The sequence below is a fragment of the Cibotium barometz genome, chromosome 58, assembly GCF_041138505.1.
Source record: "Cibotium barometz isolate CiBa-2024 chromosome 58, ASM4113850v1, whole genome shotgun sequence".
Taxonomy (NCBI): domain Eukaryota; kingdom Viridiplantae; phylum Streptophyta; class Polypodiopsida; order Cyatheales; family Cibotiaceae; genus Cibotium; species Cibotium barometz.
This window is the reverse complement of record NC_141103.1, coordinates 27099830-27113615: the sequence shown is the minus strand read 5'-3', so window position 1 is coordinate 27113615 and position 13786 is coordinate 27099830. Positions and strand designations below refer to the sequence as shown.

Sequence of the window (13786 nt, the reverse complement as noted above, 5' to 3'; positions counted from 1 at the left end):
CAAATTAAGCAAAAAGCATTCTTTACAAAAACAAAAAAAGAGAGCTATTCTACACCAAATCACACACAAATCACCATCAAATCCACATCTTTTTTTATGGAAAACCATTAATCAAGACAATGGGCAATGGATAATGTGTAGATTAGATGAAAAATGATGGAAAAAGCCAAGGGATGGTGGCTTCCGGCAGTGACGCCAGAAATGTTATGGCTCACCCTAACCCCCCTTGAAACACATCAACAGATTACCTAGTGAACCGCAACTATCGTAAGGATCTTTCCAATGGCTGAGCTCGTAACCCTTGAGGTCTCTAAGGTCTACAACTCCTTGAGAAGCAATTCCACCACGCCTCGCGAGCACTGTCACACCGCAGCGTTGCACTACGTGTACTCGTCCCTCCTCTCACCTCACCTCACCTCACTTCACTCATACACACACACTAGCATGCATTAGGGAGAGAGATTAGCAAGAGGATTAGTAAGAGCAAGACTCAATTGCACAATGGGAAAGTATGTTGTATTATGAGAGATATTCACTTATATACATGGCCATAAGTGTTCACACTCACTTAAACTGTGGCCGACCGGGCACTTTAGGCTCATAAGAGGCCTAATGCTATTACAATGCCTACTCTCATAATATATCCATGAAGTACATCACTTAGGACTCCAACCTAACTTGCTACCACACGCTCTTGAAGCGAGAATCACCATAAATACTTCATCACACCATACGGGCGCCCGTCCAAGTTGTAGCTTAGGACACTATTGCTTCATATCTTGAATGTATGACCCTTTGGTGTATCTACCTTGACTCCTTAATGTAAGATAATGGTGGTAGTTCTTGTTAACCTTAGGAATGGGTTAACAATTTTATGTGTTACTCAATGTATACAACGCATGAACAAGAAAGGAAAAAAACTTTCACACTTTTTTTAATTGATTTTATGTGTTATCCAATGTATAGAATGCATAAACAAGAAAGGAAAAAAACTTTCACACTCTAATCCACAAGATTGAAGCTTCTAACCAATGTTCTCATAGTGGATCTCACCCCTAATCACTAAGGCTAAGCAACCCCTTGGATTAACACAATAAAAACCAAGCCTCATGTGAATGACCAAGAAAACTAGGGGTTTTCCCCCTTACAAAACCTACAAATTGAATGTCTTAATCTTAATACAAACCAATAATACAATAAAAACCAAGCCTCATAAAAATGACCAAGAAAACTAGGGGTTTCCCCCCTTACAAAACCTACAAATAGAATGTCCTAATCCTAATACAAACAAGATTGAAAGAAATCTTGAAAACAACACACAAACACATCTGAGGCTCTAAATTGTATGTCTTTTAGAGTGTGTCGACAATATTAACTTAAAAATAATCCATGTCCACTATGTCTAACCTTAAGCAAGTATACATAGACTCTCCCATTCGTGCTAAGCATAAAGCGTAAGGCCATTTCACTGTCTTACAAAAGATAAGATGGCCAAACACCTTATGATAGGACGGGTAGTTGAGACCATTCGTGTTAAGCATAAAGAGTAAGCCGGCTTCACTGTCTTACAAAAGATAAACATCTGCTATGGGAAAGTAAGATGGTGAAATACCTTACGATAGGATGGGTAGGTGAGACCATGTTAACTAGAGTGCTTAGAGGATAGGTATCATCGTACGTGCCAGCTTGCGAGCCCATTCTTTGTGCTAGCTATGAGCCCATGCCACCAAATCGATCAATGAAACCTGAGATCTCATCAATGCATAGCCCAAGACGCGCTGACCCTATTTGAACCCAATTGTGGTATTGATCTCTTTAGAAAGGCCCCTTTGGTGTTTGATGTGGCAACTCTTGGTTTCCAAGATGGTATCAGAGCCTTGGTTCATGGTCGTGGGGGCCACTTCCCTCCATGCTCGATTGGATTGGGATGTTGGATGCAGATGTATATGCCTCGAGAAGTTCTATTGACTCTAGAAAGCATGCTCGGCACATATGTTGGCCACATTCGTCAATCCTAGTCTTGATGTGAGAACCATGACACATCATGGATGGTGTAGCAACTAGTTTCTAGACTCAAACCCTATTGGGTCATGGACTCATATAGTGCCATGCCATCCCAAATCATCTTAGGTGTGTAGCTCTTGTAATCGCCCAAGGACCCCCAATCATCTAGGGACGAAATCAAAAGCATTGTAGAAATTCACAAAGCAACAATAAACCCATTGCTCATGTGCTCTAGCCTCCTCAATTATAGCCGCGAGAGTAAAGATATGATCCAATGTGGAATAGTTCCTCCTAAAGCGTGTTTGTCCTTGTGCTCTTTATGTTTGCCTCTTTGCTAGGGTACCAAACGTTGTCTGTATTAGATCTTGGCCAAGGTATGGCCATGATCTATTCGGGCCCATACCTTGGCCAAGATATAATGGGGTTTGTAAGGTCTCATGATAGTTCGGTAGGTATTGGGGTCCATAGAGGCTCTTGTTGTGGTCTAGGAGTAAGGGAGCCCTTCACACAAAGCATTGTATGAAGATCCGCACAAAGATAGGAGCCAAGACGGCGAATCCATGTGCAAAGGGCTCCGTGTGGAGGTCCTCATGATCCTTGGCTCTACCGTGTGCGGTTTCAATAATGCTTTGGTGACATTGGTTGTGGGGTGAATATGCTAGCAGGGGATGTGAGATAAGTCAAGGGGGCTGATTTGGGATGTCGTGTAGGTGGCATGTATGAGTCTCCCAGATGAGAGGGTCTTTGATGGGTGTGGGTGTCCTCCTTTGCTCTAAAAGGCGTTATGCCTTTGAGGTGCACTAAAAAAGAGGCGGTACAATTTTGACTCACGCTTTGCCAAGAATGCACGCTTCTTTCGATGGGTCATGTGCCGAAAATCTCTTGGGAAGGGAGAGGCTTGGGTTACTAGTTGTGTGCGTGTGTGTAAGAGAGAGAGAGAGAGAGAGAGAGAGAGAGAGAGAGAGAGAGAGAGAGATGGATGTCTAATGCCCAAAGGGTCTAATACATGTGATCTATGTAGAAGTTGGGAGTCATGAACATGAAAAGAAAAAAAATTTATGTTTGCCCAAAACAAGGCCCAGGTAGTACTACGTGGACATAATGAAACGAGTATGTGCCTATCATGTAGCATCCTCTCATGTAGACATTTGGATACATTAAGTCAATGTCCACCTCATGAGTGTCACTTTTGTGTTGCTAAAGTATGTCCATGGTCTAAAGCTGATGAGAATGAAAAGTTTTTTTTTCCCCTTTTCGGGGTAGACTTAGCTAAAAATACAAAGGCAAGCTTAAATTATTAAAACCCTTGTGTTGGGAAGGTTGAATAATCCATCGGCTCACTCAAGCAACCCTGTCCGTGTAGCTCATAGGCATCGAGCTGTAGTGAGACCCAACCGTTCTACCAACTCTACTAGATGCTCGACGGCTAAAATTCTTAAAACCCTATTGAGACGTATACAACTAAGGCCGGCCTTTTACCAGCCTCTACATGTTGGGCGGCTAGGTCTGAAACGCCCAGCTCTGCCTTACGAGTGTGATTCAGTTGATGTTGAGTTTCTCTTTCAGGCTAGGCTCTTCAGCGAGCAAGGATGATCGCTGCAGTGTGTTGGGTTCCAAGGGGTGCCGCAAAGCCTGTCCCTGAAGCCATTGAGCCTCCTTCTGCCGAAGAGCTGCAAGCCCTTATCCGCCATCATGACGACGCTGCAGCCTTCAGGTAAGCTTCGAACATGAATGCTTTTCAATCTTTTTAGCCTAGTTGCCTCCATTAATTTTATATTTAACTCTCAAAAAAATTGGCTAATTTGTACCCTAGGTTGCCAGTTCAACCAAGTATTTTACCCTAGCCATTATTGTAACCCGTTTTCAGAATGAAAACTCTGTATACATAAACAACGACGGAGCTTATGCCGTCTAACACATATTTAATGAGTTCAACAAGGAGAATAGCCACTGTAGAAGTACTAGCATGCCTTTCCCATGTGTTGATATGCTTATTGGCCCACATCACATGAAAACTGAGTGGATTTAATGACCATCATTTGTTTGCACCTTTCAATATGCACTTCTGGTTATAGCCAGCCTCCTCCCAACATGGCATGCTAATCTTGATGATGTGGCATGATGACATGGCATGCTAATCTGTATTGAATTTGAAAATGGTCAATTCATACATGTAAATTGGAAGCGTTGTGACGGGTTTTTGTGCCCTATGCAGTCATGATAGATAGGAAGATGTAGTGTACATATGTTGGTTTAGAATAAGCTTTTGTTGGTGAAGATGGTCGACATAGTTTGAAATCAATATAAATAGCCGGGGCATGTGGATAAGCCATACCCTTGCTAAAAGGGAAGTTGTTTGTGAAGATGCGAGGAGACCCATAGGCGTTTTCTTTTAGTAAGGAAGGTAGGAGAAGTCGTTTTTGGTTTTTATAAAAAGAGGATTTTGGTTGGAGATCACGCAGATGAAAGAGTTGTTGCAGGGAGCTATTTGTATAGATTCCCTCTGTCTTTTATGTTTTTCTTTTTGTTTGAACCCAGAGTCTCAAGGCTGTTGAGATTGGTTTTCATTTTGCAAATATAAAGAATTCAGTGTGCTTGGGCTTGAACTTGTTGCGAGTCCGTTGTGAGTGGATGGTTGAGTTTGGGATATGGTATTTTGATTGAGATAGTTATGTTGATTTGATTGAGATTGTTGTGAAGATCAATTATGAGTGATGTCTAAGTTAGTATTGAGAACTATCTGACTCGAGACATAGTCAGCTGAGGGTCTGCTGAAGGTCAACTGAGTGTCAGTTAGTGGTTAGATAGTATTAGCTAAGTATCACGATAAGACAGCTGATAATGTAGAATGGTAGAAATAATCTCTTTGAGTTGAGAGGAAGTCAGTTAGGGTTTGTTAGAGAATGCCCAAGCGGAAGCATAAACTGAACAAGAGAGAGAGTAGAGAGAGCTTGTGGACAAGATCACCTTTTATAATAGCAAACAGCTGTAACACGTGGAAGCTCTGAGAGTCTTCTTTCAGCCGTAAACACTCCTGGAAACATGCTGATGCAAAACGCAGATATAGAGAGAGAGTAGAGAGAGAGAGATGCTGGAAATTCAGTATATTATTATAGTACAAAAAGGTACTCTTACACAGCCCATAGGCTGTCTTCCTAAAAAGGTGATAAACACCAAAATGCTGGTCCTAAATCTGGACCCTAAGGATCCAATCCCTACTGGTCTGAATAAAATGAATGAGGAACCCTTGTGCCTATTTACAGGCCTTCCACAAGATATAGTAAACTGGCCGACTGCTGGTCGGTCAGTCAACATCCATTAAATGCCCATTGTACTGCCTGACTGGGCCTTCCTCTTGTGCTCTAATGCGCCTGCAGCCGACAAATGTACAGCTGCCTCCCGAAGTGCAACCGCTGCTTGAGATTCTGGTACAGCCGACAACCAAACCTGCGGCCGACTGTCCTGGTCCTGCCTTGAATCCAACGCAATTGTCAGTGCATCCTTCCACCTATCTCCAAGTCCAACACTGGCCCATCTGCACTCTGTGCTCCAAATCCCTAACTCTAATGGTCTTTTTCTGGTTACCTCTGCTGGAGAATCTTTGAGAATGTCCATGGCATATTCATGCACATGACATCCCCCTCTGCTAAACTTGATGACGGGATTCCAACCTGTTCTTGGATGACTGTCATCATCCCACTCTATTCCCGGAGTCCCTCTGTCATCCATCCATCCCTGGCAACCCTTTTCTCTGAAAGCCCGACTCGGTCTCCAAAACCACTCTGTCTCAGACTAAGATCTATGCATCTGTTCCATCTAGTCCACAATCTATTCCTGCCCTGACTCTGAACACTGTCTTGGTCTTCATTCTTGAGAAATGAGTCTGGCACTCTCACATCACCCCTTGGAGGATAAACCTCCCTTGAGACCGTTGCCCGAGAACCTATCTGGCTCACAGGACTGCCATCTCCTCTGGCTTTGTGGAACACCACCAACAAACCTCTTGGGAGCTCTTCCCGATTCTGTGTTCCTTGCCTTGGGCTTCGCATCCGTGTACTTTCCTGTACCTTGGACTTGTACACCATCATATGGGACTGAATCAATGTCTAGCTTTGCTGAGCCTGATGCTCTGATACCAATGTAACACGTGGAAGCTCTGAGAGTCTTCTTTCAGCCCTAAACACTCCTAGAAACATGCTGATGCAAAACGCAGATATAGAGAGAGAGTAGAGAGAGAGAGATATGCTGGAAATTTAGTATATTATTATAGTACAAAAAGGTACTCTTACAGAGCCCTAGGCTGTCTTCCTAAAAAGGTGATAAACACCAAAATTATGGTCCTAAATCTGGACCCTAAGGATCCAATCCCTACTGGACTGAATAAAATGAATGAGGAACCCTTGTGCCTATTTATAGTCCTTCCACAAGACATAGTAAACTGGCCGACTGCTGGTGGTCGGCCAGTTAACATCCATTAAATGCCCATTGTACTTCCGACTGGGCCTTCCTCTTGTGCTCTAATGTGCCTGCGCAGCCGACAAATGTACAGTCGCCTCCCGAAGTGCAGCTGCAGCCTCAGATTCTGGTACAGCCGACAACCAAACCTGCAACCGACTGTCCTGGTCCTCCCTTGAATCCAACGCAACTGTTAGTGCATCCTTCCACCTATCTCCAAGTCCAACACTGGCCCATCTGCACTCTGTGCTCCAAATCCCTAACTCTAATGGTCTTTTTCTGGTTACCTCTGCTGGAGAATCTTTGAAAATGTCCATGGCATATTCATGCACATGACAACAGCTTTACAATGGCAATAGGTAGCAAGAGATGTTGAACAATGTGCAAGGGAATGGATGGTTGAAGTGAGCAAAGGGGAGACTCCTTATATAGTAAAGAAATGACCTGGCCGACTGCCTCTAGAACAAGCCGACTAGCTCACGATCTAGTACACAAGGGAAAATACATAAAATACCCAAAATAGGGTTTGCCCAAATAACATTGAGATGCACTAATTCTAACACTCCCTCTGCAGCTCATAGTATGCAAGAGTCTGAAGAAGATAAGTTGATGAAGATGCAACCATGAAATCTCCAGCACCGCGAATACTAGAATCATCTCGGAGAGAGCACCCGCCAACCTGTTTCCTCGAAACAAAATGCCACCACGAACTGTCAAAATACACAGCGGAGATGATAACCAAATTTGAGACCACAAGAGCAAGTAGAGTGTAGAAAATAGACAGCACAAGAGAAGGAGAGAGATAGACGTGTAACTCTACTCTATATACACAAGATCTCGGAATGATACAAGATGATATGACAAGGGAGCAATGGGGCCATTTTATATGGCCTCCATACTACAGTCGGCCTGCATCAAAAGCAGCCGACAGGCCCTAAACCTCCACGACTTGCTGAAGACACCTAGTCGGCCAGCTATAATGAGTCGGCCTTCACATAGGTGAAGTCGTGGACTTGATGCAGTAGTTGGCCAGAATCTATGAGCTCCAGCCACCATAGGGCAGCCACCCAAGCCATAGAAAAATGTGAAAAAAGGGGAAAAAATACGGGGAGTGAGGAAAAATGAGAAAAACACCTACGAGGGCGGGCATACCCACAACAGAGGCCCTGGTGTCTCAGTAAAGACAGGAGATGACTTCTAACACCCCCTCTCAGTTCCTGGCTGTGAAACCAACCCCAGGGAGCTGGAGTGCCGCCTGAGCATAGCTCGAGGTAGAGACTTCGTGAAGAGGTCTGCGGCATTGTCCTCCGTCGAACAATAAAGTAGCAAGATGTCACCAGCCAAGGTCTTCTCACGTACAAAGTAATACTGTATCTCGATGTGCTTGGTTCGGGCATGGAAGACCGGGTTCTGAGCAATAGCTATACAACTCTGGTTATCACACTGGATGACTGTGGGCTCCTTCTGTGAAAACCCAATCTCGCCTAGCAGCCTCCGCAGCCACACAACCTCGCAAGCAGCACCACAAGCAGCCCGGTACTCTACCTCTGTCGAAGATAAGGCAATAGTTGGCTGCGTCTTACTGCTCCAAGAAACTACTCCTGAGCCGAGGGTAAAACTGTAACCTGAAGTAGATCTCCTCGTGTCTGGATCTCCTCCCCAATCTGAGTCACTCCAACCTTGGAGTCTGACTCCATCCCCTCCTGTGTAGAAGAGTCCTAGATCCTTCGTACTTTGTAGATACCGCAAGATCTGCAATCCCGTGTCCCAATGAGACTTCAATGGTGTCTGCATAAAAGAGCTCAACAGCCCCACGGAGAAGCTCAAGTCCAATCTGGTGTTCAGTAACCAGATCAATGAACCAACCAGCTTCCGATACTGCGAGGCATCAACTGGCTCACAAGGATCATTACAGTTAACTTTGTATTCGGATCCATCGGCGAAGTAATAGGCTTGCAGTTCTCCATCCCAAAGGCCTCAAGCAACTCATGAACATATCGTTGCTGAGAGACGAAAAACCCCCTCTGGGTCTGCCAGATCTCCAATCCCAAAAAGAAGTGGAGTAAGCCTAGATCGGTCATCTCAAACTCCTTTGACAAGGCAGCCTTCGTCACGCCAATGTGCTCCACATGACCGCCGGTGAGAATGAGATCATCCACATAAAGGATGATAATCGTAACCATGCCACGTTCCCGAAAGAGATACAGGTTGGGATCTGCAACCGATCTCTGAAAACTAGTCCGAACAAAGAAGCAATCAATCTTCTGATTCCAAGCCTTGGGAGCCTGTTTAAGACCATACAAGGCCTTATGTAACCTGTAAACCATCCCTTCTGATCTTGGAACAACAAAGCCTGGAGGCTGCTCAACATACGCCTCTTTTGCAGGTCACCATTAAGGAACGCAGATTTTACATCCATTTGATACACAAGCCACCTCTTAGAAGAAGCAACGGCAAGAACGGTCCGAATCGTGGTCATCCTGGCCGTCGGTGCAAAGGTATCCTCGTAGTCGATGCTTGGCCGCTGAGCATAACCCTTAGCCACAAGCCTGGCTTTGTGTTTGTCCACCGACCCATCTGACGCATATTTGGTCTTAAAGACTCATTTGACACCAATGACTGACCGTGTCGACGACCTCGGTACCAACTCCCATGTATTGTTCTTCTCGATGGCATTAAGTTCCACTTGCATGGCTTTCCTCCAAGTATCCTGTGAAAGGGCTTCCTTGACGGAAGTGGACTCCTTGTCCCGCATGATACGAGACATCAAAGCATAGCTTACCTGAAGAAGCTCCGTTGAATGACTTTTGTCTCGGACTCTGTGCGATCTTCGAGGACCGTCCTCTGTGATCCATTCGGAGGGAAGCTCCATGACACCCGACTCCCGAAGGGTGTCTATCAACCACCTGGGTACTCGAACAGACCGCGGAGCCTCCTGCTATTGCGGGGGCTCTACTCCAGCTGTAGGCTCAACCTGTTGTACTGACTGTGGTTGTCTAGCTGGAACAAAGGACAGGGAATCATCATCACACTCCTTTGGGTCTCCAAGAAGTGGCGGCTCCTCGACAGTGGAAACTGGAACATGCTCATCAAAAACCACATCCCGGCTGACAATAATCTCATCCCTCTCTGGATCATACAATCTGTATCCCTTGGAAAGAGAATTATACCCCACAAAAATAAGCTTACGGGACTTGGAGTCAAGCTTCCCCCTCTGCTTCTTCGGAATATGTACATACGCATCGCTCCCAAACACACGGAAGTGGGAGACATCAAGTTTCTTGCCAAAGTATGCCTCAAAAGGAGTCAAGTGAGGTACCGAAGTCGTTGGAGACCGGTTGAGGGTATGGACAGCCATCGCCACAGCCTCTCCCCAAAGTGGACGAGGAAGATCACGATGCTCCAACATCGTCCTCGCCATCTCCACCACAGTCCTGTTTTTGCATTCGACAACTCCATTCTCGGAAGGCGATCTTGTATTGGCCAGTTCCCGCTTGATGCCATGATCTGCACAAAATCTGACGAAAGCATTCGAAGAGAATTCACCTCCTTTGTCAGCCCTGAGAGTCTTTACCTGCAATCCAGACTCTTTCTCCACCATCACATGCCAATCCTTGAACCGTGAAAAAGCTTGGTCCTTGTGTGAAAGAAAGTAGACCCATGTGAATCTGGAACAGTCATCAACTAGCAGCATGAAATATAGAGAACCTCCCAATGATGGTGTCTGCTGAGGTCCACACAAGTCAGTGTGAATCAACTCCAATGGTTTTGAAGCCTGCCCGGAAGCCTGCTTCGGAAAGGATTCCCTGTGTTGCTTACCACGTATGCAAGAATTGCAACGTCCTTGCCTGTTGCCAACACCGCCTTCCCAAACAACCTGGCCAATCTCACGGTCCCGTAGAGCAAGTGAATGCTCCTCAAATTCCACCCGAAAGCCAGTCTTGCATACTTCATGCATTGACAGAAGATGAAAACCAAGAGCAGGGACGTAAAGAACACAGGAGGAATGCTTACCCCCCTTGCCGTCGGGAATAATCTCCATCCAGCCCTCACTGTGTATCGGAATGGTGGAGTTGTCGCCAATGAAGATGTGACTTGACTGCCGTTTCAGATCCAAAAAGAAGTCTCGGGAAGGAGTCATGAGCCTGGAAGCACCACTGTCAAGAATCCACTCCTGAGTATCCTTTGCGGTGAAGTCAACTGCCTCCTCGCTCGAAGACGATGAAGCATCTGAGTCCATCATCTCTAAGTGCACAAATGCTGGAGTCTTTGCAGCTGAGGCTGAAGAATCAGTACTCTTCCCAGTCCGCTTAGGACACTTCCTCCAATAGTGGCCTTTCTCGCCACAATCATTGTAGGACCTCTCGGCCTTCAGTTTCTCTCGATCCGTGTCAGGCTTCTTCTCAGAAGACTTCTCCGATGAAGCCTTCCCTTTGCCCTTGTTGTTATTCCGGCCTTTCTACCGTTGGCCAGTTAAGGCCTTCGAACCTCCGCTGTGAGGAGGGTTCGTGAATCGTTCCTCTTGGTCCAAGACCATGGGCACAAGCTCCTCCCATGTAATGGTGCTGAGCCGCCACTAGTAATCAAAGAAGAGTAGAAAGCGGAATACTGAGAAGGGAAGTGGGACAGCAAAGTGATGGCCATATCTTTTGATGATATCTCCTTCCCAGCTTGAAGGACTTCCTGCTGAAGGGCTTGCAGCTTGTTAATATGCTCCCGCATAGTCGATGACTTTGTAGGGTTCATAACCCGCATCTGTACTTCCAAGGAAATCCTCTTCATGGGCGATACCCTGTTAAAGAAGCCAAGTGCTGCCATATGCCTTTGGCTAGCGTCATATGCTTTACATGATTGATTCCCTGCGGTGTGCAGTGATGAAATCAGCAAGGTCTTATGACTCCAGCACATATTCTATCATAGCCTTCCATATGCTGTAATTGTTCCCGTCCAACTGACGGTCCACCGGGAATGTGGGGAGTGTTGGGATCTTCACATGCTTCTTAGCCATCTCTAACAAATTTGCCATTGCGGGGATGTAACTGAAAAGGGTGGGTGGGTGGGAAAAAAAAACTTACACCTGCAAGTGGCTGTCCAGCAAATCAGCCCGCCATCCTCTTGCTTCTTCTCTTCCCGATCAGTCCGGAACAGTCCACCAATCAGCAACGCTATAGTCCCCCTTTTGCTCACATAACTCCGAAGATCTATCAAGAGCCTCGGGCTCTGATACCATGTCAAAATACGCAGCGGAGATGATAACCAAATCTGAGACCACAAGAGCAAGTAGAGTGCAAAAAATAGACAGCACAAGAGAAGGAGAGAGAGAGACGTGTAACTCTACTCTATATACACAAGATCCCGGAATGATACAAGATGATATGACAAGGGAGCAATGGGGCCATTTTATACGGCCCCCATACTACAGTCGGCCTGCAGCAGAAGTAGCCGACAGGCCCTAAACCTTCACGACTTGTTGAAGACACCCAATCGGCGAGCTATGATGAGTCAGCCTTCACATAGGTGAAGTCGTGGACCTGATGCAGCAGTCGGCCAAAATCTGTGAGCTCCAGCCACCATAGGGCAGCCACCCAAGCCATAGAAAAATGGAAAAAAATGGGGAAAAATACGGGGAGTGAGGAAAAATGAGAAAAACACCTACGAGGGCGGGCACACCCACAACAGAGACCCTAGTGTCTCAGTAAAGATAGGAGACGACTTCTAACACGAACAACAAGGAATTTTGCTTGGCTACGAATTCCCACACAAGTGTAGTGAATTCCAAGAATAGATGATGAGCTACCGGACACACCATGCCCATAATCCCCAATAGTGGACGGAAAACACATCATGTCCCAAAAGCCTCGAAGAATGAACTCGGAACAGATCCTAGATCCTGTTCATAATTTTTGCTACACCAAAGATAACCATGTTCTACTAGATGTCTAATGCTTGGAACTCCGCATCTGGGAGCCCTAGATGTGTTACTAGAGGAATATGTATCACTGTCATTTGTCATGTCGTCGTCCTTTTTCTGAGATGAAGACTTACCCTTGGTCTTGTCCTTCTTCTTGGACAAACAATCCTTGGACAAATGTCCTCTCTTCCCACATGAGAAGCAACGACTCCGACCTTGCTTATGAACTGTGGAAAGTGCGTGGTCAAAACTGTTGAGAGACACCTTTATCTTACCCTGTGAGACTAGGGCGGACTTTCCTCTAAGAGTAGGGAGCTAAAATCATCAAAAATCCAACTGAATGGTTGTGACTTGGCACTTCAAAGGTCGAGAAACACCGGGGGAAGCTTGGTGAGGATAAGTGCAGCCAGCTGAGCAGAGAACAAAGCAACACCCATTGCCAGTAAAACTGGTCATGATAACCTTGGCCTTCATGAGGAACGACTGCATAGAACTCCTGCAGGAAATAACAAACCATAGAGTTGCCCTTGCAAAGTAACTGCCCTCGTTGAAGAATCTTGAGCGAGATCCTCCAATTTAGACCATACTTGATGAGCACTGGTGAGAGTTTGTACGGCCGGTGAGATCTCCTCTGTGATGGTCCGCACAAGCATTGAATGTGCCTTCGAATCGCGATTCTCCCAGTCTTGTAATTCCGCAAGGAAGATCCTGAGTCCACCTCCTAGAGTTCTGAGGACGCCCGGGCTCTCTCACTGCCCTGAATGAACAATATCCCACAAACCCTTGTGGATGAACCAGATCCGCATTTGCAGCTTCCAATGAGCATAGTTGGGTCCGTTCAACTGTTCGTACAGGAGGGAGCCATATCCACAGCAACATTGCATTCTCCAGCATGGTATCATTCGCTTAAGAAGGAAGATTAGCGAGCAAAAGCATAGATTGGGCTTTTATCTCCAAAAGAAGTTGAAGCTTATAAGAGGGAGAACAGATGTTTTTGCTTTGATAACAATGTCATATGGGGAAGTGTTGCTTTGCTTTGCATCAATGTCAAATCTATGAGATTTTTCGATGACATGACACGTCACTATGGAGCACTAAGGATCTCCACCACATAGAGACAGATCCATGAGATTCTCTGACGACATGACACGCCCTCACCATAGTGACGTGTCATCAAGAGGCGTATGGGGTTGTTTCAGTTCATGTCCTTTTTTAGTTTTTCCAGGCAGTGTAAACCCATGGTATCATTGTACTATTCATGGTCTCATAGGCCAATAGGGTTGTGCAAGTGGATATTTACTATGCAGAGTTACTTGTAGAGCTCCTTTTGACGTTGGAACATTTGCTATGCAGAGTTGTACATAGAGGTTCTAGACATTTGGTAGAGTATTTCATCCAGTTGGTTGTAGATTTACT

At 45.6% G+C, this 13786-nt stretch overlaps 1 protein-coding gene across 1 annotated transcript in view; it reads left to right on the top strand.

Annotated features, from left to right (window-relative positions):
• Positions 1-3522: 3522 nt before the first annotated feature.
• The window catches only part of LOC147606097 (uncharacterized), a 124678-nt gene continuing 114414 nt past the window's right edge, over positions 3523-13786 (top strand). Inside the window, exon 1 of the mRNA XM_086792845.1 lies at positions 3523-3718. Coding sequence (XP_086648971.1) covers positions 3594-3718 — 125 coding nt within the window. The 5' untranslated portion in view covers positions 3523-3593. The remainder of the gene's footprint in view (positions 3719-13786) is intronic.